Source organism: Eutrigla gurnardus (assembly GCF_963514095.1).
Source record: "Eutrigla gurnardus genome assembly, chromosome: 3".
Classification (NCBI taxonomy): Eukaryota; Metazoa; Chordata; class Actinopteri; order Perciformes; family Triglidae; genus Eutrigla; species Eutrigla gurnardus.
This window is the reverse complement of record NC_139917.1, coordinates 17,065,058-17,091,263: the sequence shown is the minus strand read 5'-3', so window position 1 is coordinate 17,091,263 and position 26,206 is coordinate 17,065,058. Positions and strand designations below refer to the sequence as shown.

The 26,206-nt window shown below is 42.3% G+C and overlaps 2 protein-coding genes across 5 annotated transcripts in view; both read left to right on the top strand.

Annotated features, from left to right (window-relative positions):
* Positions 1–24,929, top strand: part of LOC311010499 (adenylate cyclase 9) — a 36,294-nt gene extending 11,365 nt beyond the window's left edge. For both annotated transcript variants that reach the window (XM_084005012.1, XM_084005011.1), the window contains 10 exons: positions 9,114–9,289; positions 9,586–9,693; positions 10,388–10,662; positions 11,256–11,358; positions 14,010–14,227; positions 15,184–15,343; positions 16,967–17,109; positions 17,522–17,551; positions 18,769–19,048; positions 19,259–24,929. In XM_084005012.1, the coding sequence (XP_083861138.1) occupies positions 9,114–9,289; positions 9,586–9,693; positions 10,388–10,662; positions 11,256–11,358; positions 14,010–14,227; positions 15,184–15,343; positions 16,967–17,109; positions 17,522–17,551; positions 18,769–19,048; positions 19,259–20,293 (2,528 nt within the window). In that variant the 3' untranslated portion in view covers positions 20,294–24,929. The remainder of the gene's footprint in view (positions 1–9,113; positions 9,290–9,585; positions 9,694–10,387; positions 10,663–11,255; positions 11,359–14,009; positions 14,228–15,183; positions 15,344–16,966; positions 17,110–17,521; positions 17,552–18,768; positions 19,049–19,258) is intronic.
* Positions 24,930–25,234: 305 nt separating this feature from the next.
* crebbpa (CREB binding lysine acetyltransferase a) overlaps positions 25,235–26,206 on the top strand; it is a 47,255-nt gene continuing 46,283 nt past the window's right edge. For all 3 annotated transcript variants that reach the window (XM_084005009.1, XM_084005010.1, XM_084005008.1), the window contains exon 1: positions 25,235–26,124. In XM_084005009.1, coding sequence (XP_083861135.1) covers positions 26,037–26,124 — 88 coding nt within the window. In that variant the 5' untranslated portion in view covers positions 25,235–26,036. The remainder of the gene's footprint in view (positions 26,125–26,206) is intronic.

The window sequence follows — 26,206 nt, the reverse complement described above, 5'->3', positions numbered from 1 at the left end:
TCTTGCGTTCCTCTCGCTAAAGCGAAACAAATTAATTTAGTTCTTCAGATTTTTTTCACTTTACTCAGGATTTTCAACTGTCTTCTTTTTCTCTCTCCTACTGCTCTTCGGCATCTCTCACCCTCTTTCTGTTTCTTGTGTCAAACGGCCGTTCTCTCTCCCACACAAAGCTTGTTGAAGCCGATTCTATTATTCATCCATCCCAAATATTCAATGAGAAGTTTGTCATTGCTATTGCTCAAGAACGTGTTGTGTCAAATGTGTCCGTGCGTGCGTGTTAAGTGTTGATAAGCGTGCCCAACCCTGTCCTAGCCCGATTGCACGAGTGCTGTACAAACACATGCACTTAATCTTTAACTAGTCTCCCTGGCAGTTTGCTTTCTGTGTAATACATTTATCTATTTTTAGAAGAAGTCTGAGTTCATTTCAGCAGGTTAGTCACCTCCTCGTATTGTATTTCATCTTTTTGACAGGGCTGTCCAGTGTGTGTCTGTTTGTGTGTCTGACAGAGACCAAAGGTTGCACATGTTATTTGTTATTTTGTGAGTAATAAAGAACACTAAAATGTGATCTCATAACCAAATTAAGCCATGCAGTGAATTCCTAGGATGTGACTTGTTACAGGTGGGTGCATCCACCGCTTGGTTTCCTTGATTGTTACACACAAGGTGACTTTTCTTCAGTAGCGCCACCCTGCAGTAGTTGTAGTTGTCCAGGAAGTAAAATGTATAAAATATCCAGCAAATATTTCAACATCATGTAAGTATTGATAATGCTGGTTTACAGAAAAAAAGCAATTATTTATCAGTGTGGCCTTTTTTGCGGCAATACCTTTTTTTAAAAATGTGTATTGTATAGAGGTAGACAAGAAATATGGGAGGAGAGGGGGGGGGGCATTCAACAAAGGTCGTCGGCCGGATGTGGTTGTGTGGCAAGCAGCAGCTTAGACCACCAGGCCACCGCAAGTGGGTTTTTAAATGTTAGCAATGCTGTTACTTTGGGAAAAACGTTTCCTCTGTCGTATCACGCACATTGCTGATCGTCAAATGCTGAATAGTCCTGATACTTCACTTCCTGGGAACCAAGGCCTATACCCACTCTCAGGGGGAGTGTGTGTGTGTGTGTGTGTGTGTGTGTGTGTGTGTGTGTGTGTGTGTGTGTGTGTGTGTGTGTGTGTGTGTGTGTGTGTGTGTGTGTGTGTGTGTGTGTGTGTGTGTGTGTGGGGGGGGGTCAGGGCTGGATCATGGATTCATGTTAATTTAATTTGGGGTTTGCACACATCCCCTATTTACCTGCTAGTTATCCTGTGTTTTGCGTGTGATATGACAACTGCTTAAAATTCCACTTTTCCGACAGCTGTATGTGCCAGTGTGGCAACAACAGCTGGTTGTCTCTACCGCCCTGTGTGTGTGTTTGTGCGTGTGTGCGCCAACTCAAGTACGCCGGAGTGGAGCTGTGTTAAACGGCTGTTCTGAATAATGGATTCAGAGTGCGGCCTCAAGCCTGTTAAAAAATCCATGAGCTTCCTTTGCACTGGTTTAATGAAAGAGCTTATAGGGGAGAGAATTAGAGTTAATAGCCAATGTGGGGGAAAGTAACCATACAGTATGGACGACCACTACTCTGACTCACCGGATGTAGACTGTGAGTAAAAGCCTGCCATTGGCTGCCTGTTTCAACTGTCATTCTCCTCCCCTTCCATTAGCTGCACCATCTACTTTGCAAAGGTGCTGTTGTTGCATCCTGTGCTTACCGCGCCAACATGATTGTAAAGAAACAATCCACCCTTATACCAGAAGAAAAATGTATGGAATCAGTCCTCTCTTTAGCGCTGACACAGCACTGTGAAGTCACAAACAAAGAATGTCTGACAAACACTGTCAAAGAATAAGCAGTCCTTGTCATGGTGGAGGGTGGGTGTACCAATTTAACTGTTTATTCATACCTTCCCAGGTAACGTGTGTGTGCCTTGGGACTCACAGTCTGTAGGGAATGTCTAGAGGGCAGGGCCTTAAACTGTCTCCTTCAATCATTTATTTGCCCTTTGGTTGCAAAGAAGTGACAACAAGTTGTGTAGTTCAGAATTTGGACGCGGAGAACGACTACAGGGGAAGAGCTAGAACGTTAGTATCTCCAATTAAGGAGGATTAGAGTGTGTAACTTACATCACTGCTTACAATATACAATATGTATGTTTTACCTGGCTGTCTCGCGTGATTTGCACTTTAGTGATGTTTGGATTTTAAGTGCTTAATATAATGCATATGTATGTCAACCTGATTATGCAAACTGCATAATTTCTAACACACACTCACACACACACACACACACACACACACACACACACACACACACACACACATACACGCACTAGCTCTTAATGTGCTATAGTTTGTGTTACTGCAAATTAGTGATGTTTTAAGCTTTTGGCACAAAACGTCGACGCCTGTCTAAAATGCAAGTACTGGCCTTCAAAAACCTGTATCAATTAAGTCCCACCGTAAACAGCATGTAAAGTGGTGTTCCCTGGTGGTCTGTGGAAAGAGAGAGTGTGACATTAGAGAAAAAAACAGAGGAGGGAGGGAGAGAGAGAAGGAGAAGAAGAAGGAGCACATTTTCTGGTCATGATCCTTTCCCAAGGATTTCCCACAGTCGAGCTTAGGGCAGCGGGGGAGGTTTGTGTGTGCACACGTGCGTGTGCTCTCATGCACGCATGTGTGAGCGGTCGACAAAATCCATGGCATACAGCAGAATGAATCACACCGTGCATTTGCTGTACGACTCAAATGAGACTTCAAATGTGTCGATGCACACCCCTGAAATATGTTATAGGAAGAGATAAGTATAACAGGCGCTGCTGCATGTGTGGATTGTAATACCATGCCCCGTTAACCTCCCAGTGTGCTTGGAATGAAAATGTGGCCAAGTGTGTGTGTGTGTTCATGAAACAAAGCGATGTGTCAGTCATCATTGGCTTCCGCTTTGCAGAGGGGTCAAGGATGGTCATTTCTTGATTTCTTGTTCAAGGACTGTCCTCTGCCACTGAGTGACAGCTTCCCCGAGAGAAACTCAGAGAAGTGAGACACTAAAATGCCTTTTAACAGCTGTGTGTGTGTGTTGTCAGAGTGATGTGGTGACTTGTCAGAGTGCGTCAATGTTCCTGTCAACCCATTGCACTGCATAACACACACACACACACACACACACACACTTCTGAGGCAAGAGCCATTGACAAGCAGATGGTGAATAGAGAAAAAAAAAGGATGTATGTATTCTTTATCCATTTTGCCTCCATTAATCAGATGTAATGTAACAGGAACAGAGAAGCGGGCGACTACAATCATTTACATTTTTTCATTCATTTGTGATTCCACTTCTGCTTATGAATTTCTTGTTTCTCATTCCAATTATTTTCATGTTATTGGAGCACAAAAATAAAACCAAATATGTACGAGACCAAAAAACATTCACTTTCACCAGATTTTGGCAGCCATAAATCTGTAAGTGGTATTGTTTTTCATTGCATTCCAGACTGTTAGTCTGTTGGAACCGGTTCTGGATCCCCTACTGTACCCCAGGGATGATGCGACAAAGGTCTTATGTTTGACCCAAAACCGAGGGAGTCTGATCTACAATGCTGACAATAGAGGCTTCATTAAATCCCCGGAGTATGATTTTTTTTTAAAAAAAGATAAAGGAGGTGGAGAGAAAAAAAGAAAGGGGAGGGAGCGAGTGAGGAACTCCTTGGACTAAAATGATGGCACAAAAGAAGGAAGGGAGGAGGGATGGAAGGATGGGAGGGAGGAATGGGAGCGTATTTGAAGGGAGGATCGTGCGAGAGCCTCATCCCTCGGTTCCATCGGCGTGTCCAAATATGGAGGCATCTGCTATTGCACGAGGCCTGTTCTCAAGACCCGCCACTGACCAGGGAGAAAACCGGAGGGAAGGAAAGGGGGGGTTAGGAAAAAAGACGGATAGGAGAAGGTTTGGGTGAAAGTGAGATGACTGAGAAATGAAAGAACATGCCAGCAGACTAAAGACAGAGTAGCTAGATATAAAGGTTGGTAGTGAGGGGCTACACAAAATGTAAGGTTTGGTGAGACAAAAGAGGAAAAAGAAAAGGCGAAGTTTGGACCCATAGTGGAGTTGAAGTTGGACAGTGGGAAGGCCATGTCTGTGAAAAAGGAAAACATGTTGAAGTCTATTTTTAGTGCTGAGTTGTTTATTTTCTGATTTTTCCAAGCAGCGAGATGAAAGTGAAGAATGAGAGAAAAGGTTAGATGAAGCTTGACGACAGAAGAGGGAGTTAAGCTGCTCTCTGTCTTGATTGGTCTTTTTCTACCTCACTTTTTTTTTTCGACTTTGACTTAATATTGCGTTAAATGTTTCTTTTTGCTTCCCTGTGTCTATTCACACACACATTTCCATTTTCTGTGTGGGGTGCAGAGGGGAACTGGAGACCTTTGGGTCACAAGGGATGGTTTGATCATATGCTTGGAAGCCGCCACAAGGTCAAAGGTTATTTGTCAGGAAGTACATAGTTCGGATTGGGATGGTCCCGTGGGGATCGCCTGAAATGTCAGCTTTAGTCTAAAACATTCACCCACTCTCAGGGGGACTGTGTGTGTGTGTGTGTGTGTGTGTGTGTGTGTGTGTGTGTGTGTGTGTGTGTGTGTGTGTGTGTCTTAAGGTAGATTGCTTTTTCTGAAAAACGGTGCAAAACCCCAAAATATACTTTTTTACAACGATACGATGAAGAGAAAAGTATCCTTGCTTTTGAGAAGCCGGAAGCAGCAAATGTTGCACATTTCAGCTTGAGAAAGTATTTTAACGCTCACAGTAATTCAGTATCGTGATTGTTTAAGGATAATTATCTGGGGATCGATGAATTGACCGGATGTTTCAGTGCCAGTGCAATGTGTTTGAATCTGTATGCATGACTGTGTTAGGGAGTTTGGAGTGTGTTCATAGGATAGTACATTTCGGATGTGTGTGTGTCCGTCTACGGCGTGTTTGGTCTTCTGGTGTACATGTGGAATGTGACGACTCGGCTAGGCTTCCTCTCCACTGATGCTTCCTCTCATTCAGGTATTGATTCATTCATTCACGTAGATACACCCTTTATATTTGGTCTTGTGGAGGAGACTGTGCATGTGGGGTGTATGTGCAAGTCCGTGTGAGGATATGTGGGGCGAAGGCAGTTACACTTGGATGAGTCATACTTGCAGGCCATGTTTGTGTGTGTTTGTCGGGGTATATCACCATCTGACATGTCTGAGAGGGGCAGATGTTGCACATTTCCTGGAAAGGGTGTCTTGTCTATAAGGGGCTATATCTTCTTGGAGGTCGTATGTGCATTACCTACAGACACATGACACGACATTACACCTTTTTCAGTGCAATGCGTGGCACAGACATTTCTATTCTGTATTATTTTTCCAATCCAATTGTATTTGATCTCACATGGAGCGCAAGGGTCTGTTATCTTATCCAGCACCGAACAAGTTGAAAAAACATCCCTTTAAGAATGATTTGGCTCTTAACTTCCCTTGCATTAATGGAGGCCTTACATTTTTCAGTCATTTAACAGTGTCACTCTCTGTGGCAGCAATGTCCTTAAAGAGTGTAAAAGTATTAATATAATGCATATTTATATCGTGAAAGTGTACTTACTCTGGATAAATAGTGTGGATAACTGACACACACGTTAAGATGATGAAGCCCCACCGATGTGAGAAATGTCCGCTCATGACATCACATGGGTATAACTACATGTGTACTGAATGGGCATTTCTTTGTCCGGGTGTGTGAACAGGTTTATTCTAGTAGTATTAGTAGTAGTAGTGAAAGTAGTAGTAGTAGTAGTAGTAGTAGTAGCTGTCCTCAGCTGAACCCTCTCAGCTCCAGCCAGCTGGTCTGAATAAATCAATAAAAACCATTGAGCTGCATTGAGAGCTTAAAGTGCTGCCGTCAATTTATTTCCCAGAGTGCTGCCTGGCCTGGAGAGGATCGACACACAAACGCACACCTGTGCAGATATACACACACCCACACACCAAGAAGTAGACGCTCAAGCGCATACACACACACATTAACCTACCGTGCAGTTGACGTTCGGATATCTAAAGATTTTCAGTGTCGATTAGGTCAAACCTTTAAACGCCTGCGCATTTCAAGGCCCGTTTTAGAGTTTAGAGCACGCTGTTGATAAAGGTAGAGAGCTGAAATGGACGTAGACGAGGAATGCGGGTTATGCAAGGCATGCTAAACTCAGTGACCTTCAAAGTACTCTTGGTGTTTTCCTCCCCCTCGCCGTCTCTCCGCCGTTTGACACTCTACTTTCACTATCTCCTCTGCGTCTGTGGCTCTTGTTAGCATTCGGCCTCCCTTTGCATACTTGAGTAAGAAGGGAAAATCACAAATGAAGTGTCTGGAGTCGGTGTACGCATCCTGAATAAATCACTGTCACTAGATGGTTGTGTAGATCTCGGAGAGCGAGTTTTTTTCATGCACTACGGACTATGAAGCCTCTTTACATAAAGTCTTGTCAGTGGGCTGTGCTTCATAGATGTTGTACCTTTGCTCCTGTGGGTGGTTAACTTTTTTGTAAACTTTAATAAAGTCCTCACAGGTCTTTGTCACACGCCAAGACATTCTGACACGTCACAGTAGGAAATGCACAGTACATAGAGGATAGGATTCAAGGATTCAAAGGTCATTTAGCGTCGTTGTGCATCCCTGTGTTGAAGGAATTATGTCTGAATTCCATTTACTAGTTTCAATGTACTGGTACTTTTAGCCTATTTGCATTTTATGCAATAACATTTACTGGCTTCGTATTGATTGTAATTTGGGGGTACACAACTCATGCCTCTGAGCTAATGAACGACAGAGAACAGCAGTGAACCTTTGCACGACTTGTGTGTGTGTGTGAGGGAGGGAGAGAGGGAGAGAGGGTCGAGATCTCATAAATGGCCTTTGTCGTCCACTTGGCAAAGGACTCACACCCTAAGTTAGGGCTGTTGTTGGCCTACAGGCTGAGGACATCTGCCAAGTAGACACTGTCCCAGGCCACGGAACAAGACACACAGTGTTTCCAGACTCCCAAGATAAATCCATTGTGAGTTACACATTCATAACTAATTTTATTTATGAAGAGAGGGACGAACAACAGAAAGCTGTGGTCATGCCCATTGGTTCCTCTGACCTTAGCAGTATCTTTTTATGCATGCAGATAAGCCCTTATCTCTGAAACAGACTCTTTAAAGGCAAGCTCTTGTTCTTATTTCACATCATGAAAAAAAAACACAACAGTCCATTGGGTTCCCTTGGAAGTGCTGCGTTTACTTCGATTGAAAGCAGTAGCACAAGTACCTGCTGCAGGTTGTTACTCTAGTAACAACCTGCATTTCTTTCACACTAAAAGTTTAAAAAAGAGACTAAAAGAAAAGGAGTAACTTGAACAGAGAGGGAGAATCAATGGAGATGCATCCAGTGAGAGACAGACACACATGATGGGGGTTAATGGCCTGTGTGTGTGTCTGTGTCTGTGCGGCTGTTAGATTGACAAAAATGTTGCAAATGTTCTGTAGTACACAGACCGACTGCAGAACACCCCCACTCAGCATCAGACTGACGCACATGCTCTCACATATGGGTCAGATGCTCATCAGTCACACTTACACATGTTGACACATCATCTCATATCTCTCCCTTTGCTATTGAATAAGAAACTATGTGATGTCCAACATGTATGCATGTTGGTCAACATGAGTTATAGTCGGGCTGTGGGGAGTCTCACTGAATGGGTCTTTCTTGATTTACATTTCTTCACACCATGCAGTCAATATAATGTAAGTGTGTCAGATAGGGGCAGCATTAGCTATTTTAAAGGACAGGAAAGGAATAGCTTTTTTGTTCTTATATTTATTTTTTTAATGTTAAAATACTTTTTCCACAGCCACTTGGGCTCGTTCACATCATTCACTCACCCATATAACACTGCATTTTACACAGTTAGAGCTTCACTTGCAACTTTCTTATATCATAACAGAAACACAATACTAAGAGACGATGCAAACATTTTAATTTGCAACAACAACTTAAACTGAAATAGCATATCATAACAATTTTAACAAAATCTTAGGCATAGGTGGGCATGCTTTATTGTAGTATATTTGTCCTGGATGCTCTAATCTCACATACATAGCTCACTGCTGCAGGAATGGGCTGCAAAACGGTTGCTACAAAGACACAGAAGTGTTGTAAATTGGCTTCTGGCTTTGGTCTTTTTTTTTTTTTTAGAGAAAACAGTAGCAAAGAAAGAGGCAGGGAGTCCATAAAGTCTCCTGGACCAGGTTCCTTTATGGGCTAAAGTTGCTCCTCCAGTCATCGCCATGCTCACTGTTTGAACAGAGAGCGCAGCTAGCCAGGTTACTGTGTGTTTGGACAGGCTGATAGTGGCTGGCTATGGGCCACTACTCTAATCCACTGTTTGTATATTTCCTTGTTGGCCCTTCACTAGTGTGAAGATGGCCAGAGCTCTGGGCTGATGTGCAAATATAGTTGGTGAAACACCCAGTATTGCATTACCATTACCGTGTGTGTGTGTGTGTGTGTGTGTGTGTGTGTGTGTGTGTGTACGCATCAACAAAGAGTGGCTGATGATTGTATGTCTGCAACTAGATCAAGAGATCAAAAAACCATGAATGCCTGTCACAGAAGTGGTGAGTGTTGCTGTGTTACACTGAGGTGTCAAGTCAGATTTAGTCTCGTCAACATCCAACGGTGTTTATTTCATGATGACACAAAACAAAGAATCACAGGCTAATTTTAGCATCTTTGAAGCTATAACTCGCATGCTAGGTATTTGCACTTGAGAATTGACGCAATCAGTTATCAAGTGTATAATCCTGTAGAGTGACGTATCGTTTCAGCATCAGATTGGAGTACGCAGATGCAGTAACATGTAGTAATCCTCATTTTAGTGTAGCCCCAACAAATTGCTTATTACGTTGCTGTGGTCCAGCCTTATTGTGTTGGATATCACATAACAAACAGAAGATTATAAAAATCATGATTGTGAAGTTCTTTTTCTTGTGCTTTTTCCTCAGGGCTGAAAACCTACCTGATCTCAGGAAGGAAGTCGGAGCTCGATGTGCAGTGTGGCTGTTCTCAGGTGGGAGTCGGCTTCTCCTCCTGTTCTCAGCCCCGCACGCCGGACCTCATCCCTGGGGGAGCACAGGCTGCTGAAGCCCTGCTTCCTCTCCAACCTCCAGACAGGATCGGGGTAAGTCGTTCGAAATGAAAAGTTGAGGATGGAATATAGAGATGGATACCTCTAGTTGTCATTCTCTGGTGCTTTCTGATATGATGACTATTTCACACTTTCTTTACGGCTGAAAACACAGCTAAATAACTCCAATTTGCATGCACTTTTCTTCTGTTTGCACCTTTTGCATGACCCCCAAATGTGGCCACGCTCAAGTACTCCTACATCTAAGTGTTGTTACATCTCAAACGCCTTCTGTGTGATGTGTTTTCATTTGTCAACCTCTCTCCCCCACTGTCCTTTTGTCTCTCCAGCCTTCCTGTGTGTCCCGTAGTGTGGCCTTGTCTTCAGGGGCAGAGCAGGGTGAAGATGTGGCTGTGCTCAACGGCTGCCAGGAGGAGCACAAGACCAGCAGTGCCAAGGTACAACACCAGGGTTTACACGGATCCTTAAAAAAAAATCACAAAAGTCATTGAATTTGTTAAAGGTCTGAATTGTTTTTAAAATGTATTATACCATTATCGAAATGCTAAGACATGAGAAGTAGGATTTTGTGGAAATCTCAAAAATAATTAATCTATAAAACATCTATTTCTGAATAATTTACAGACTGTCTTTTGCATTAACATCACCCAGATTAGAAAAGTGGAGACAAAGACACTCATATTTTGTTTGCTGGGATGCTCAAAGCAGATGAACTATCCTCATAGCTGGCGACAATATGGAGAGGTACAAATTCATCGGTAAATTGGCTATTCAAGATTTCCTGGTGTGGATGAAACTGGACCTGGTAATGTTTACGAGGCGCAGTGTTACAATCTCTGAACAAGGAGATTCTCGGCAGTGAAATCCTACATGCAGAGGGAGGCTGGAGCTGAGTGTCCATATAGTTTTTTTTCCCTGAGCATTTCATTGGCATTAAATAAAGTTTGGTTTAACTTGCCTTAAGCTGTAGGAACCCTGAGTACACACGGGCATGAACAGGGACCCTGAAAACAACAATCATGCCTTGTGTCTTTCCCTCTTTGCAACCTTTTTCATTTGCTCTTCTGCTTCTTCCTCTCCTCATTTTTTGAATTTTGTCCCTCTCTTCTTCCCCTTCTCCTCCCGATCCAGTTCGTCCCAGGTCACAGCCCCAGAGCAGCCAACGGCCTCCTGAGCCCCCCACTGGAGGACCCAGTGCGAGCCAGCCAGAGCTCCCTGTGCGACATGCTCCAGGAGAAAGAGAAGAAGACAAGCACTAGCACGGGGACCGGCACCAGTCTGGGCATGGCCGGTGGGACAGGGGCAGCAGGCACGGGAATGGAGCACTCTGCCCTGATCCAGCTGCGTGCCAAGAACTTCAGAGAAAAGAGCGACGTTCACTTTGTGGATGTTATCAGGGAGGACAGGTGAGCAAAGAGGTCGGAGGTAGAGTTTTTGAACTGATAATATATGAATTATATAAACCTCTCTACATAATTTTCAAGGAGTTTCTCTATCCACACCTGTTGCCAGTGTATCACAAGGATATTACATAGCGTTAGACAGATACATTCACTATTTTTTTTACATGTCTTCAGAGTGTGTCAGGAACCCATATGAACTCCACAGAGAAAGGCCTCAGGGTCCTCTTAAAAATATAATGCATATGTTCCACACTTATGGTCAAATGATACCTTAATACCTCTACATTCAGAGGCCATAAAATAGGCTGCACTAAAGTATGAATGCTGTGTTTGGATCTGCCTGAAAATAAGTAGTAAAAGTACCCACGGGGAAAACGAACCATAGTATGATTCAACTGGACTAAAAATGCAAGGTTGAAAATGCCCTAAAAACAACTGCACAAGAAAGAAAAGGCTGAAATATTCCATCTGCCATTTTCTTTACATCCACTCAAAGGACAATTTTGGTAAATTTTGTTGTGTATTTTAACAGAAATGTTGATCTCCAAAGGAAAAAGCTCGTCCCTGATATTTGATCTCGTTTCTCTGCTGTTCAGTCTGATGAAGGACTACTTTTTCAAACCACCCATCAACAAGATCAGCCTCAACTTCCTGGAGAGCCCTTTGGAAAAGGCCTATCGTAGCAGCTACAAGGAGGAGGTACACACACACACACACACACACACACACACACACACACACACACACACACACACACAACACACACATTTTTTTCATTACCCTATCCGTCGCTGTAATTATAAGCCTCATCACTGCCTTACTCACCATTTAGAATAGTACAAACAGCCGTGTTAAAATGCATCCAGGGGTCGTAGATAGTGTGGTTTGTGTGTGTGTCTGATTCTGTGTTTGTGAGTGAATGAGCCCCCCCCCCCCCCCTCACACACAGGACCAGTTCCACTTGCCTGCATTGACCTTGCAGCCGTGCAGCCCCCTGTTGTTGCATCACTGTTACTACAGAGCTAAAAAAAATACCGACATTCAACCTCTTTTCATTTCATGCAAATATTCCGTGATACTCATTGAAGATCAGACTTTGTTCTTGGCTTTCTGGCTAAGCTGTGAAATGGAAACTCCTGATAATGAGTCTAAACGTGGGTTCATACTGGATGCAGAAGCACTGTAAAATACACTCTCCTCGCCAGTCTATCACAGGGCGGACACATAAAGACAGAAAACCATTCACGCTCACATTCATGCAATTTAGAGTCATCAATTAACCTATTTTGATGAACAGTATTTGGACTGTGGAAGGAAGGCGGATTACCTGGAGAGAACCCAGGCTATTGAACCCAGGCCCATCTTGCTGTGAGGCAACAGTGCTAACCACTATGCCACACCACACTTCACACTGCTTCTGCTTCCAGGTACAACTTGGTGTAACTGGTTACATGTTATTATTTCTATGCAATATTTTATTTATATAAAAAACAAATACACTTGAATAAACTTGAATAAATCGTTCATCAATATCTGATGTGCGATTTAAGGTACATATGTGTGTATATACATGTGGTATATGTGTGTACTGCCACATTTCATCATGGTAGTTCTTTACTATTATAATATTATAACTACACTATACATAACTACCTAGATTTAGAAAGACGAGACACGCATACAGGTTTACTCCCAAGCTTGTACAACCCCTGGCAAAAACTATGGAATCAGCACACTTAAAGGATGTTCAATTTAGTTGTAATAGCTGAACTTTCTGGCTGCATGAAACGTACCTCAAACAAATTAGATTAAAATATTTTAATTAATGATATGCTTGTTTCCAGATTAAGTAGAGAAAAGAAATTATTGTATCACTTAGCGTTGAGGAGAGAATTATGGGATCACATCTCTGAAACAAGTCTGAGTATGCAAATGATTTTGCAGACCTTAACGAGCTGTGGGACTTGGCTAATTGAAGGGAAACATGGCTCCAAGAAGAGAGCTGTCAATTGAAACAATGGAAAGGATAATCAAACTCCTTCAAGACGGAAATCTACGGAGTGTGGCAAAAAATGTTGATTGTTTCCATTCAGCTGTGTCTAAAATTTGGTGCAAGTATAAACAAAATGCTAAGGTTGTAAAAGGAAAACATACGGGTTGACCACGTAAAAACGTCAAAGCATCAGGATAGAAAACTCAAAGCAATATGCCTTGAAAATAAAAAAGCAAATGAAAAACAGATGGAAACAGGAGTATTTTTTTGTGAGAGAGCTGTAAGAAATCAACTGAAGGAAATTAGATTTAGATGGAGAAAAGCCAAACAAAAACCAGCACTGACACCAAAACAGAAGAAAACAAGGTTGCAGTGGGCGAAAGAGAAGAAATCACAGAGTGTGGATGAAAGTGATATTCAGCGATGAATCACAAATCTGCATTAACCAAGACGACGATGCTGGAACTGTAGTCTGGTGCTGTTCCAATGAAACACCCAAAGATAACTGCCTGAAGAACAGTCATGATATGGGGTTGCATGTCAGCTAAAGGACCAGAGGAGATGGCAGCCATTACCTCAACAGTCGATGCATGGGTGTACATTGAAATTGTGGACATTTTTCTCATTCCATCGATAGAAAATACGTTTGGTGATGAGGAAGGAATTTTTCAGGGTCAAAATGCATCTTGTCATAGAACAAATAGGGTATTTTTTGTTCAGGAAAGGCATACAAATTCATTGTCATGGTCAGCAAACACTCAACTAACAAAATGTACGGTGGAAATATTTAAAAAATGGTCCATGGCAAGGCTGCATCCTATGAAGCAGATCTGTCAACCGCCATTCAAGAAAGTTGGAACCAGCTTGATGGATGTTGTTTTTCATTTGTGCGGTCCATGCCTCGAAGAATTCAGGCTGTCATAAAAGCCTGAGGAGGAGCAACAAAGTACTAATTGTGGTTTTTGTTGTTGATTCTTCCATATTTTATTCCTCTACTTGATGTAAAAAAATATCCTACTAATTAAAATAAATTAATTTAATTTATGTGAGCTATGTTTCACCAAGACAGAATGTTAAACAAAACATCTGGGTCAGATCTGGGATTTGTTGGAAGTGTGCTGATCCATCATTTCTGCCAGGGGTTGTATACACACTACTGCATATCTAAAAAACAGAATTATGTTTTAAATATTAGGATAATATTCAAAACAGATGATCATGTTTGTCTTTTTAAAATGAAGTTATCTCTTGAGTGGACGCTCAAATGATGTTAAAACATCTGTGTGTGCTGCAGGCACCATATCTCGTAAAATTCAGCCAGTGATCGCCTCGATTTCACATCCCTCTTCTCCTCCAGGTGAAGAACCAGGTGCAAGTGCAGACGTTTGCGAGCTCCACCTTCAGTTCGTTCCTGGATGTTCTTCTCAGCTGTTTTGTCTTCCTGGCCCTGACACTGGCCTGCTTCCTTCCACCTCTGGTGAGCCCAACCAATGTGGGTCCGCCAGCTCCTGCTGCCCTGGCCCTGGCTCCCCTGGCTGGCCTGTTGGAGCTGGCCTCCCTGGTGCTCTCCATACGGTGAGGAGGCTTTGACTGTGGCTGTGTGGGAGTGTATATTTTCTATCAACCAGGGTTCAACCAATTTTTATTTATTTATTTTTTTATCCATGGTGTCAAACTTTTGCAACCATTTATGTGAAATAAATTACAAGGACTGTGTTTTTTGTTCCTGGCAGGATGGAAAATCGCCAGAAATGTCATTTAGGCAGTTGTGTTGGTGTCAGCGCTGTGCCATCAGGGCCTAATCATTTCCAAGCGTTTCAAAATTGACTGCTTTAATGCGATTGGATTAATAGCCTCTATCTCTTGGGCCTCTGTGGCACGGGATCGAAAGCCACTGATAGACCATCCCATTGCACCACAACTCTTCACTGAGACCAAAACAAATGATTTTATGTGGTAGTTGGCTCCCACACCACCAATGGATTAACTTCCCTGGTCAGATGTGACTGGCTCACGTCCATTTTTTGTAAGAAAGAAAGACCAGTTTTGGCTCAGAAATTGGCACAATGATGTCCTGGTGCCAGGTCCAGTTCCAAACCAACAAAAGAAAACATGTCCGCTTGGAGGTTTACAGTCATTTTAAGTGCTCAAGATGTGTTTTATGTATTTTGTGGTGTGTTTTTTGGGTGGGGAGGCATCTCAGTGGAGAACATTTGAACAGGAATTAATTTCTACTTATCGCCTTGTGAAAAATGGGCAATACATCTTAATCTTCTAGCTGGGGCTTAGACAGTCTAGTTAAGTGTTTAAATTATGGACTGATTTCCCCTGACTGAGCAGGATGAGGTGGAGTGAGAGTAACACGGGGAGAGATGCTATGTTTTTTCTTTACTCTCGTTTTGTTCGGTCATGTTTATGTGGATTCTTATTTAGGCTCATTGAAAATGAACTGATGTTGCTCTGGAGTTGTGTTGCTGGAGAGACTCATCCTTTTGTCGTCTTCTCCTGCAATGTTGTCCCCTTTCCTGCAGTATGGCCTTCTATCTGGAGGAAGTGAGCAACTGTACCCGCTCCCTGCTCCTGGTGGTCTCTGGGTGGGTCCCCCGTCACGTGATCGGGGCTGTGTTAGTCTCCCTCCCTGCCATCTCCGTCTTGTCCCACCTCACTTGCGGCGTCCACTTGCCCCTCCAGGTAAACGTGTCACTGCTTCTTCCTATTATTGTCACTATTACAGCAACGGATTTAACTACTGCTCATACTCAACTACGCTGCCTTTGCTGTTACAGGGGTTGCGCTAATTGTGGCAGTAGTACTACTGGTTATTTTCAAGCTACAATGGTTTGCCCTCACTGATACTGCTAATCCAAAATAATCAGAGAGGAGTTGGGCGGTTTGAAACCTTGCCCATAGTGGTCTGAAGCCAGAGATCCTTAGAGACCAGCAGACCCGTTTAGCTGGCATTAGCCCCTGATAGGAACCGTAGAAGGAAAACAGCTCATAGGCTTCAGGAGGCTTCGCCTGTGGACCTTGGCACCAGAAATGTTGACGTTTCTTCTTCTCCGAGTCCTGCATGTGAGAAGATTGAGAGCAGCCATACTTCAGTGTTTTTTGTGCTGTTTTGAGTCAAGGCCGTACTCTGCGCTGCATAAGTTTGATCCTCTCATTCTAGCTTTAAGCCAACGGCTGTTTGCAAGATGTGTGGTGTTTTGATATCTCGTTTTTCAAGGATTTTCGACACCTCATTTCTCTCCCACCCTGCCCCGTCTCTCCCCTCCACTCTCTCCATCTCTTCGGGGCTTGCAGATCAAAGCTGTAGTCTCATGGAGGGCTGTTAATTAGACATGCAGTTTTCTGGATTTTAATGCCTTTGAAGTTGTGACTTAGTTTATATTGCCTTTGACATCTACATTTTATATGCCAGTGAAATAACATGCAGAGAAAAGACTAAATCAAAATAGGGCTGAGCAGTTAATCTCATTCTTTAGAATTAATGGCCGACAAAAGTTTTTCAAATCGCAGGAGGAGCAATATTCGTGAAAGGTGAAAAGTGTGTCAAAATACAATTTTCAATTGAACATAGATGTCCTGGCCTATACATCATATTCTACAGACTTATAAAACCTCTTTGTTTAGTCATGATCCCCACACACAATGTCAATCATGCCATAATCAGTTTTTCAATGCAAATTAAGAACAATGAAACAATGATAATTTTCTCTCATATTGCAAATCATATCACAGTTGCAATATTAGTCAAAAATGAAAAAAAAAGTAACATTGTGCTCAACTTGTGATTAGACTTTGATAATTAGGTGCTGGATCTGTAATGTGGATGATAAATAGGAAAGACTACATAAGCACTCCAGTTTAGCCTTTTTAACAATGTGCTGAGTATAGAACGGGCCTTGCAGTTGATTTAGACCGGCAACTCAGAAATACAAAGAAGAATTCCATTTGTTGTAAAATGGTGCCATTTGCTATATAATGAAGTGCTTATATCTTACATAAACTATAAAAAACACATTAATTTAGATTAATGATGAAATCTGGTTAATATTCATGTTATCCAACGTCAAGTCTCTAAGTCTCTATTTGATTGTCCTTTGACATCTCTCCTTTCCCAAATCAATAGCCAAGGTAACTCATTTGACTTTAAAATCAAACACATTGTTCGTAAAATATAATAAATTATATAGAATAAATAACTAGTACCCTCACAAGCTGAACTCTATTGTGTTCGCTCTGTTTTGCTTTCACAGTATAAGCCTTCAGTGCTTTGTTAAGTCATTTTACTGACCAGCCCCTTTCATCCAGGTAACCATGTTCCTGTGCTGCGCCACCATCCTGGCCATCATCCAGTATTGTAACTTCTGTCAGCTAAGTTTTTGGATGCGCTCTGTCTTGGCCACTGCAACAGGAGTCGCCCTGCTGCTGTTGCTGTATAGCCCCTTGCACAGGTACGGGTGAGCACTTATAATATGTCATTTATAGGCAGCATGTTATGAAAGCTAGGAATTCAGATAATAATGTGAAAACAGAAATTTTGAGATGTAGAAATTGTTTTACAAATGAATAAATATACATTGTATTTTACGGTAAATCTGCCTGTTCTTCAGCCAGTAAAGAGGATTTAATAATATCTATTCATTTGTGTGTGTGTGTGTGTCTGCATGTGTGTGTGTGTGTGTGTGTGTGTGTGTGTGTGTGTGTGTGTGTGTGTGTGTGTGTGTGTGTGTGTGTGTGTGTGTGTGTGTGTGTGTGTGTGTGTGTGTGTGCGCGCGTGTGCGTGTGCGTGTGCGTGTGTGTGTGTGCGCGCGCGCGCGCGACCTGGCCTTTCTCCTGACTGACACCACTCTTGTCATCTTTCAGCTCCGGTAATAACAGCTTGCCAGTTCATGGGTGAGTGTCTCCGTGGAAACACTGGGGTTTGATGGATGAGTGACATTTACAGGGTCAACAGGGGTGATGTCTCCCTTTCATATTTTACATAACTGCAGCTCACTCTGGTTTTTATTCAATGTCACGATTTCCTGCTCTTTATTCCCCTCTCCGTCTCTCTCTCTCTCTTCCTCTGTCTCCCCCTGTGTGCACCACTAGTAATGGCTGCTAAATGTCACTAGCGGTGGGATGACTCATACAGCGCGTGCTCGCTTGAATTTTTATTGGCACCACAAGTTAGCTGACGACACTACTCAGCAGGAGAAGGGGCTTTTTTCCCTCTCTGCCTTTTTTTCTCTTCTTCCTTTTATCAGTTAGCATTTTGATTGGCAGCCGCTTCAAGGCTCACAGGAGGCAAACTCTGCTTGAGTCATACTTGAGCACACTGCTGTTCTAACCGAATCATTTTAAGAGCCAATGTTGCAGTCAAAGCACCTTCTGGTATTTATCAGATTTGATCTGCCTGTCAACATGAGGTTTCTGAGGTGGGGTTTTTAAAGACAAAAACCTTTCACACCGTTCTTACATTCAGAATGCTTATATGTACGCACACTTGTGCTAAATGCAAATGTTAAAGTAATTAGCTTAAGGCAATATTTTGGTGAATGTGTATACTTTTACTTTAAGTGAGTTGAAATTAAATAAATTGTCGCTATTTCAAGATTTTTCAGGATGGTTCGACCTCAGCTAGTGATTTCCCACATCTCCCACAATGCATTTTGACAACCACAGAGAACCTGGAGTATATAGTAGTAGTATATACTACTATATAGTAGTATGTAAGTGTAGCCAGGTAGTCAACTGGTTGTGGGTAATGAGAGCGATCTATTGAGGCCAGTGAAACAAGTATTTCTGCCTTCGCTATGATGAATGTAAACATTACATACACTCTAGCTCATTTTGAAATTAAGTTTGACATCCAGTTATCGAACTTGTATTAAGGTTGTACTGGAAATATGTCATCATGATGTCATCTATATGTAGCATACAGCACCTCACAACAAATCAGGCACTGGTAGTTGTTTGTTTTAAATTCTGGGTGGATTCTCCAGCCTCCATCTCATCTCTCCTCTTAATCCTGTTGATCATTCTGTCCCGCTGTGCCTTTGGTAGCGATTCCTATGTTCAGCTTGAACCACCCTCACTGTTCTTCTGTTCTCCCTGTTTTCCCCGCTCAGACAAAACGGCTCCACATCCAGTGATGGTGGTTCTGCGTTACTCACTCCTCAACCTCCCCCACGACCACTCGACCTTCTGGTCCCAGAGGCTGTCCTGGCCTTCTTCCTGCTTCTTCTCCTGGTGTGGTTCCTCAACCGCGAGTTCGAGGTCAGCTACCGTCTCCATTACCACGGCAACGTAGAGGCTGACAAACACCGCTCCAAGATCCAGACGATGCGAGACCAGGCTGAGTGGTTACTGGGCAACATCATCCCCATCCACGTCGCTGACCAACTCAAGGTTTTCGGAGTTGTTTAAAAGAAAAATATATGACTAAATTGTGAAGATTATCAGAATAATTCTTAATGCATGTACTTTTTTGGTTATTTATCCAAAATAAACCTTCTTAGTGTAATTTGGTGTATTTTAACCATTGTATCATCACTATCATCATAAATACAAGCACATTCAGTGGTCAAAGTATTTCAACACATTTCATTGTTTCCTCAGGTGACCCAGAGCTACTCCAAAAATCACGACAGTGTGGGCGTGATCTTTGCCAGCATCGTAAACTTCAGTGAGTTCTACGAAGAGAGCTACGAGGGCGGCAAAGAGTGCTACCGCGTTCTCAATGAGCTAATTGGAGACTTTGACGAGCTTCTTCGCAAACCCGAATTCAAAAGCGTGGAAAAGATTAAGACCATCGGCGCCACCTACATGGCGGCGTCCGGGCTGAATGTCCGGCAACTGGCTGAGAATGATGACGACTCTCTACACGCTCACCTGAGGGCACTTTTCAACTTCGCCCTGGAGATGATGGGCGTCCTGGACGACTTCAATAAGAACATGCTGGGTTTTGGTTTCAAGCTCCGTATTGGGTTTAACCACGGGCCTCTGACGGCGGGGGTGATCGGCACCACTAAGCTGCTCTATGACATTTGGGGAGACACGGTTAACATTGCCAGCCGCATGGACTCCACCGGGGTGGAGTGTCGGGTGCAGGTGAGCGAGGGGAGCCATGCTGTGCTCAGTGCCATGGGCTTAGAGTTTGACTATAGAGGTACAGTGAATGTGAAGGGCAAAGGTCAAATGAGGACATTTCTGTACCCCAAAAGTGGGGAGAGTATAAACCAAGACCGAACGGAGCCGGGTGCCAGCGTCGCACCCTCGTTGATGGCATCAGCAGTCAATAAGACTTCAGGACCCGTTGCCCAGACAACAGCAGCTCTTCCTCCCTCTTTGTCCACACTCCCCCCTCAACCACAAATTGCTGTGAGGCCTTTGAAGGCAGGGCCTGAACCTGTCCAAGATAAGTCCACAGAGGTGAGGGAGGAGGGGTATAGGGACCCTCCACACCTGCCTGAGCAGTCCCCCACCACAGACCTTCACCTCCCTCCCCACTCTGAACTTGGCCCACAGCCTACTGCTGCACAAGGGCCCTCCCAGGTGCTGCCTGCTCCTCTCGCACTTCAAGAGGAGGAGGATGAAGAGGCGGAGGCAAACGAGCTGACAAAACTCAACGAGGAGTTTTATGCTCGCCTCTGATCCCTCCTCTGTCCTCCGCTGTCTGACTCTCCAGGACTGATATCAGGTGCAGCCAGGATGTCCCTTCCTTTCGGCATACATGATAAGAGGGTGACACAACCAGTGGCTACAGTGGCTATAATAACGGCCACTCGTGTTTTTGATGGTAATGTTGCCTGAGTGCTGGGACGGGTTAGACTCGTGTTGAGCACAGCCGTGTATAGGGGAGAAGGCTGAAAGGGTTTCAGAGAAAAGTGAGTTTTGTTGTCGTTCTTGGTTTTTCTTATTCATTTTTGTTATTAAGTGCCTTCAGGACTAGAACAGTGAATGAACAAATATGAATACTGAACAAAGTTTTTCAAATCTTAAGACTACGGAACATGCTGTGGTTTCTTACTCCATGCTTTTATTTTCAATGCAAGTATTTCTTTAAAAAAAAAATCATTATTGTTGTGCCATATCATTTGTTTTAACTTGATCAAAGTCTTGACCTTACTTAAAGGAAAATTATTTTAGATTATATATCAGTGCCAGTGCAGCATGACGGGCTGAGCAGGGAACTATGGGAAGAATGAGGGAATCACATGAAGCAGTGTTAATTTATGTATTCTGCTTTGACTTGAGGGCTTAATACAGTATTCATTTGTGCTTGAGTCTCTGTGAAAGGAGACGTGCTACAAAGCAGACTGCATAGATTTTAGTTTGTGTAGCAGCTAAATGCACATTTTAAGCACAGGTCTTGCACAGTGTTTTCTCGACCACTTGTATTTGGTAGTTATTACCATGAAATAGCTTTCATGGACGCAAAAACAGCGTTAATTGTCTTTCACAACAAGTACAATCAAAAGCACAAAATCAAATCAGATAAGGGAATATAGATTTGGAGTAAAATGTGTTTTTTAAAAAGTCATCACAAAGCAGGAAGGCACTTTAAATATATATATATACATAAAGTGATACTCCACCCAAGATTTGTCTTTTGAGTATGAAACACAACACCAACAACTGAGTACTGTAGAATTTAGTTTTTTAAATCTTTGGGGGGTATTTTATGCCTTTTCTTCATTATAGCACACAGTCGAGTAATGACAGGAGAGCAGAGGAGAGCGAGATGGGGAATGGCACAGGTCCCAGGCCATGTACGAAACGGGGGATTGAGGGCTCGTGGTCGCACCATAACCCCCCAGGCCAGCACGGTGCTCTGCGGCACTAGTTTTCAGCAAATGTTTCTCAAACAACAAGGAGCAAGTAAGCCATTTATCGGGGACTGCATCATGTGGCTGATGTAGTGTGCTAGTGAGTATTAACAGCAGCAGGATGACGTATTACAGAGGCTGTGTTCGTTGTAAGGAAGGAACATGTCACCCAGTGAGCGATGTGGCTCATCCATGTGTTTCATTCGTTTTTGGAACGATGGAACTCAAAGGCACAAAAGAATAAGATATATCAGACTTTGATGACACAGACAATTCTTATTAGGAAGATTACTTAATTGTTGGTTTTGGTCCTTTTGTGTAATTCGTGAACCATAAGAAAAATGCAACAGGCTTCTCCAGGTTTGATGCTCAAAAGATCTTGAGTGGAGTATCACTTGATTTCGAACTGTGAGGAACAATCAATGTGTAGTTCTCGATAGTGGTCCACATTGCCATTGGTTAACGTATGAAAGCACGGATCAACTATAGTTTCTTCAGTCCTGTGTTTAAAACCTCACACTCAGATTTAGTTCCATTCGTTGCCTTCACCGCCAGAAGAAAAAGCAGACGTCGGTCAGTCTGTTGTAGATGTAGTCAGTAGTTAAGTATTGTCTGCCTTTAGCTGTGTGATTTGCTGTTGAAGGAGTGGGACTCTTAACTTCATCCTGTCACAGCCTTTATACGGAGAGGGCCCTCTACTGTATCAATATACTTAAATTGTGCCACTTTAATTGAGTGATCTATAGGTGCAGTGCAACCTAAACTAGCTGATTGGTTTGTGGTGCCTAAAAAGTATGACTGTATTTTTCTTGAGTATTTTGGTTTTCAGAAAGTTTTTTTTTTTTTTTTTACACAATGAGGATAGGTTATGATTGTATGTTTGAGGAAATTATGCTTGTTGTGCAGGTTTTTCTGCATTTTTTTTTTTTTTTTTTTTTTACAAATTCCATCTTTTTTTATTTTTTGCTGTTTTCAGTTTTATCGTTCTGTCATTAACCAGTTGCCTGGAAGAGTGTGGTCGTGGTGTTCTCATCGAATAGCTGGCACCTTTGAAGTTCTCTTTGCTCTTTACCTACTTCATGCTTTTGTCTTTTCCTCCTTAAAGCACTTGTTTCCCCCCCTGTACTTTATGTCTGTGAGAACGTGATTTAATTTCTACACCAATCAATAACAGAGATGAGCATTGTAATGTGATGCAAAAAGCAACTACATGGCCACTGTTTACCTGTTATTTGCTGCCTTATCCGTAGAGGAATGACTCACACTAAAATGGAGAAAGGAAAGCCCCGAACTTTGAAATCTGTGAATTGATGATTCGGCTAAAGTTTCTTGCCTTGAGAATCTATGGCCGCAGATAAAGATACAGAGATGACATGAAAGTGGAGGATCCATCCTCTATTTATGTAGCCGTCTACATCTATAACAGAAAACACATATTTGTTTACCTCTACCATTGGGCACTCCAAGCATACACAAACTGTGCCTTTTGAATTAGGAATATGGTTATTCAGCCTGTCTGATTATTTGTATCAAATAATCATGATAACCTTAGTAGCATAAATGCCCTGAAAATCCTAAGAGGTTTCTCGTGAAGATGTGACAATAGATTAAAACGCCGAAATTGCTACACAAGATCTGCTTTTTGGCAGAAATCTCTTTTGTTGCTTTGAAACTATTGTCATTTTATTAACAGGCACATCTCTGGTTATGCGTATTCTCAACACGCTGAAGTTTGCCGAACCTAATAAACTACATGGTTCTGAAAACAGAAGTCAGTTTTGAAGGAAAGTTGTTTTTTTCCCCCCTACATTTTCCCATTTACCCTTCTGCCTTACATTGTTAGATAATCCTTGGTGATTTCAGGCCACGTCGCTGTAGCTCCAGCATGCACAGCAGTGACAGAAATTAGTCATTGTAGATTTCAGATGTGGGGCTCCACATGTTGATGGGCACACCACCTCTCCAGTAGCGCACATCTGTACACACGTATAAATAAAATATTCAAGTGAACACTGCTGGCTCTGTTATCTGTGATACAGTGGGGGGAGAAGTGTGTGTGTGTGTGTGATCTTATGTGCATGGGAACGAATGAGCAGTTTTCTTTTTTTGCCAGACACAGTACATTTTCAGTTTGATTCTGCACCATACTATCATTTTTGTATTTCATTTCAATATCATTCTTTCTACAGTTATGTTGAACACTGAGCTTTCTCTGAGCTTTGCTCATTTAAAGTTACTTGGATTTCATCCTTCTCTGACAGTGTATTGATGTGTGTATGACAACATTTGTTTAAGTTTTGGCAGAGGGAAAGAAGTATACTAAGAGGGCCAGCGTTCCAGTTTAAAATGCAATCAAGAAAACAGCCAAGTTTATTGAGAAAAGAAGGGTGATTCTGCTTTGTGACAGAAAAATAAGGGAGAGTGTTTTTTTTTTTTTTTAGCACTTGTTAAAATAATCACGGCAAATAGCCTCACCCAATCACTCATTTTAATGGTGACAGCTCCACATCTTTTCATTATAAATTCAACCCGTATGTGTTTTTAATTACACTGGGACAAAAATCAGACACAGCTGTTTGATTGGAAATATTTGTGTATTTGTTTATGTTCATGAACAAGATGTATTTTGTATGTTTTCTGCACATTACCCATGTATCATTTATCAACACATGATCGTAATCTAAACATTTGCACAAAGCACTCAGTGTTTGTATATATGCAGTTATTTTATGTCACATATGATTTTTTTTTATACATGTGCATGTGTCAGATTTTGCCAGAAAACAATGAAAAAGCAACACATATTATCAAATTGATCCAATGTGTGTCTGTTTGAGTAAGTGTGAGTGTTATAATTTTATTCCTTTCTTTTCAGTGTGAGAGAAATAAATCTCTGAGCAGAAAACAGCTGAGTGCACTGTGAAGTGTAATGTGGAGATGACCTCATCTCAAACCATATTTGCAATTATATGGTTTACATTAGCCTGATAATTAGACTGAATTGCCGTTTTGCTTTGTTTTTAAATTGTTGAATAAATTGGAGATGTGGGCAGTCGGGCTACAGTCACATTGTAGGTAGGGCAAGTTTAAGGAAAGCATCCAGATAGTCTCAACACCAGAACCTATATATGTTAATGATTTGAGTTTGACATACGTAGTTGTTCACTTTTAGCAGCGAAAGACATAGAGTAGACATCTAAATACTACAAAGGAAGTAGGAAAAGTTCAACAAAAGAGATAAGAAAAATGTAATCAAAAAGGAAATCAGCAAACGAAAGCTCAAAGATTTGCTTTACTTTTGTGATGCAGAAAATCACATTGTGATTTAACAAAAAAAAAGTCATATCCTGTAAAATGTTTACCTATGATTCAATTAATAAGGCCTTACTACCATCACTACACTCCAATGTAAATTACCTTAATGTAAACTACACACAACTTTATTGAATTTAATATAATGATGATGATGATATAATTGACAGGAATTTTGGTCGTAAAATTCTACAGAACTAAACGCAATGTGACTATATTTTTTTGTTTATATATTGTATTTAATATTAAATTCAATATTTGAATCGTGATGACTATCTACTTACAAATTAATGAACTGACTCGTTTAGGCCTACTACTTGTATGCATCTCCGGCGGTGCTACAGCGCCTCCTGCGGTTAACAGGAGCGGTGCGTCACGTAGGGCGTGATGCGCGGCCCCTCCCCCTCCACAGACGATCTGGAAAAGAAAAAAAAACTTTTTTGTATCGAAGGAATCAACAGCCGCCATCTTGTCGTGGCTCGGAATTAGGATTTCGGTCCAACACTGGTTTTTACGTAGAAAATCGAGCATCCTTACCGCGATATGACAACGTCCTTTCCCAGAAAACGAAATCTTAACACCGCCTCGGAGACATTTTGTGCGAAAAAACGGGAATTGGATCGGTGGTCGTCGGGCAAAAAAGCTCCGTATATCTGATTTCCCCTTCAGAGTGCGGCGATTCAGCCCCTGTCGCCGTCCGGGAGCAGTATTGTTTACCGTGGACAACCGGAGAGCAGATCGTGACTTTCGAGGCAATTTGCAAAAAACGGCATTTTTGTGCAATTGTGCATTTTGTGGAGCTTCGCGCGATTTTTGCATGAAGAAATTTGACGTCACGCAAAATGGGCACTTCAGACATCTAGAAAATTACGACTTTTTCTCCGGAATGCAGCGGTCTACCTGCCTTTACTAGATTGTCATTTTGAATTTCGATTTTTACATGGGGCATATTTTATTTTGGGGTATTTAACGATAATAATGTGGGTGTTGGGTGTTGGATTATCATGGGGTGAATGGCGGTGGCGAAGCGGGGCGCTATTGCATCTCTTTTGAAAGACTCACAGCAAGGAGCAGCTAACGCTAACAGTTAATTTAGCTGGTAGCGGGCAATTAGCTATTAGCCAGTTAGCTAACGTTAGCAGGCTGCCAGCTTGCTAATGTGTTAACCGGGAAGGTTCGGGTTGACAAAAGAACTTCCCTGTCATAAAATAATCAGAATTAACACCGTAAGCGACCAACCGGACAAGAGGACAACTATGGCTGAAAACCTACTGGACGTCGGACCTCCCAACTCTAAGCGGCCGAAGCTGAATTCACCTGCCCTGTCAGCGTCTGATGGACCAGGTAACGTTAAAGGCCTCAACGCTGTCTGCACATGTAAACACTCATATGTTGGGAGATCTACAAGCCGCTGCAGTTTGACCTC